This window comes from Pygoscelis adeliae, unplaced genomic scaffold (genome assembly GCF_000699105.1).
Source record: "Pygoscelis adeliae isolate BGI_AS28 unplaced genomic scaffold, ASM69910v1 Scaffold899, whole genome shotgun sequence".
Taxonomy (NCBI): domain Eukaryota; kingdom Metazoa; phylum Chordata; class Aves; order Sphenisciformes; family Spheniscidae; genus Pygoscelis; species Pygoscelis adeliae.
Genome location: NW_008825576.1, coordinates 18,607 through 21,236, shown reverse-complemented (window position 1 = coordinate 21,236; position 2,630 = coordinate 18,607). Strand labels below are relative to the sequence as shown.

Sequence of the window (2,630 nt, the reverse complement as noted above, 5' to 3'; positions counted from 1 at the left end):
GCTCGTTAGAAAATCCTCGCTTTGGATCCCGAGCGCGCTCCTGACAAACAGCCTGGAGCCCCCGCGGGGTGGGCATTCGTGTCCCGTAATGTGGCTGTAGGAAGACGCGGCGCCTGCATCTTGGGCGAGTTCCCTTCGTCTGGGGCGACGTTTTCAAGTCTCTGTTGCTCAGAGCCTTTAAATAAGCATTTGTTTGCTTATTTTTAGCTTGTGTTTGAAAACAGTTTGAAAGAGCCGTAGCAAAAATCCGAGTGTCGCTTATAAGATCTGATTTGTTTGCACGCTTTTTTGGGAGAACAGTAGCATTTTGGCTTCCGAACTGTCTTAACTTACGAAGCGTTTTAACAAAAATGCCTCAACACTTTGCATCACCGAGCTATTTACATGGCTTCTGGTTCGTCCAGGGAAAAAAACTTGTCTTCTGTTGTGATGTATTAGGATTAGCATTTCGAGCTGCGGCGTGCGGTGCTCTTTTAAAGATCGTCACGTCTGACTAATGGCAGAGTGAGCTGGAGGTAGCAGGCATATTCCGTTTAATCAGTATAACCCCTCTTTTAATGTGAAATGGCTGAGCGCTCGGAGGCGTGCCTCCCCGATGCAAAGAGGGGAATCGCTCTTTCCCAAGCCTGCCTGGAGTCATCGATCATGTGCAGAGCCCGAGACGCGAGGTGTCTCGTCTCGGATGGATTTGCTCCACAAAGGAAAGCGTTAATACATCTTAAACCCTGAAGCTGCCATCTTTCCCGCAACGGAAGCCTTGATGTTAAGTCTCAGACATTAATAATGGGCTGAGGTAGCCTTAGTATAACTGTGACTCGAATTTGGATTAGCTTGGCGAAGCTGAGTTGTCAAGGATGCTATTCCTTTCCAGACGTCTCCACGCTAGCAGCGGAGAGTAATGGCAAATGATACGAGCCGAGTAAATAGCCTGTTATCCTCAGAGATTTTCATCTTTCCTCCTGCGGTCCACGGGGACGGCTTACCTTAAATAGAAGATGGGACTCAGCTGAACGGCGCTTCTGGCTGCCTCGTTTGGCATCATTAAATTGCATTGCTTTTGGCCCACCCTGGGCAGTTTCTCTCTTTGTCTGCCTGTTTGCTCTGATAACAAATCAATGGTGATGATTTTCATGGCTCTTGGATATTGACTTGTATCTGGCTTGATTTAATTAAGTCACAGTCCATCAGAACATCCTGGGCAGTCCTGCTTCTCATCAAAATATTTTGGTATCCAAGGCACTTGCATCGTTTTTATAGACAGAAATTCTGTAAGCCGCTCTGCAGCCTTTAAACTTCAGTAGCTCACAGGTTGTTTTGTGGTTGTGGTGGCTTTTTTTTTTTTAAATACGTGAAACTGTTTCTTAACCCCATTAATTTTTTTCTGGGTCCCGGCAGTAGCATGCAGGTAGTATGTTCCAGATAATCCTTTGTCAGACGTAGTGTAAATTAACTGGAAGAGCTGACTGTGAGTAGGTGTTTGGAGTCCAGTCAAGCAAATGGATTGTTGCTAAGGAAATAGGAGACAGAGAACAAAATAAGCATGCCCTGGTGAATCAGCAGACTTCTGGATAGCGATGTAGGTAACGTCTCGTCCTGCCTGCTGAAATGGCTCTAAAGAAAAGAATTCTGGTTCTAAAACCCAGCCTCCTGAGAAAGGGAGGGCTCGGAGTTGTTGGCCTCGCTGATGGAAGGCCGTGTACCTGTTTTCCCCTAAACCCCGCTTGTTTGAAAGTCCGCAGCAGAGCCCCCCCGCTCCGTCCCCTGTCAACGGTGTGGTGGCCGGGGAGGGAGGTCTGCATAGCTTCTGAGGCCGTTCTTCTCCCTCTCCCAGGATGTTTGACGTTGGCGGCCAACGGTCGGAGCGGAAGAAGTGGATCCACTGCTTTGAGGGCGTGACAGCAATCATTTTCTGTGTGGCCCTCAGCGATTACGACCTCGTCTTGGCCGAAGACGAGGAAATGGTATGTTGTGGAGGAGTTGCCAGCGCCTGGCTGCCTGGGAGAAGGAGAAGGGAGGTGGAGTCGTGGGGTGGCATGTCTCTCTCTTGCTCCTCTTGTTACAGTTGTTCGAGGGCCGTGAAGATGGGCGCTTCCTTGCAGCAGCCTGCAGTATCTTGCCCCAGAAACTGATAAACGCAATGCGTAAATGAGATTATTTTTTTTTTCCTCCAGGCCCTGGTTACAGGGAGGTGCCTTGAGTTGTCCCTGCAGCCCGTTCCCCTAGGCACGAGCACCTCCGTGGAGGAACAAACAGGTCCCGGGGGGGGTTACGGGATGAGGAGGTGACCCGACCCCTGCTCGGGGTTGTGCCCATGCTCTTCCTGGTGAAGTGGCAGCGAGGATGTGTCAGGGACACTTGACTCTTTAGTCTGGCCTTTGTAGTAAAGCCTGTCTGTCCCCCCGCCCCGTCCTCCCCTAATAACTCCGGGATGATGCATCGCCCTTCTCCCTTTATTTTTCAGAACCGGATGCATGAGAGTATGAAACTGTTCGACAGCATTTGCAACAACAAATGGTTTACAGACACATCGATCATTCTCTTCTTGAACAAGAAAGACCTGTTTGAGGAGAAGATTAAGAAAAGCCCACTAACGATCTGCTACCCAGAGTACACAGGTAAGGCTGGGCTCG

The 2,630-nt window shown here is 49.5% G+C and overlaps 1 protein-coding gene across 1 annotated transcript in view; it reads left to right on the top strand.

Moving 5' to 3' along the window:
- LOC103924081 (guanine nucleotide-binding protein G(k) subunit alpha-like) overlaps nt 1–2,630 on the top strand; it is a gene marked incomplete at its 5' end in the record, with an annotated part of 30,225 nt that overhangs the window by 12,049 nt on the left and 15,546 nt on the right. Inside the window, 2 exons of the mRNA XM_009332544.1 lie at nt 1,832–1,961; nt 2,462–2,615. Of these exons, the coding sequence (XP_009330819.1) occupies nt 1,832–1,961; nt 2,462–2,615 (284 nt within the window). The remainder of the gene's footprint in view (nt 1–1,831; nt 1,962–2,461; nt 2,616–2,630) is intronic.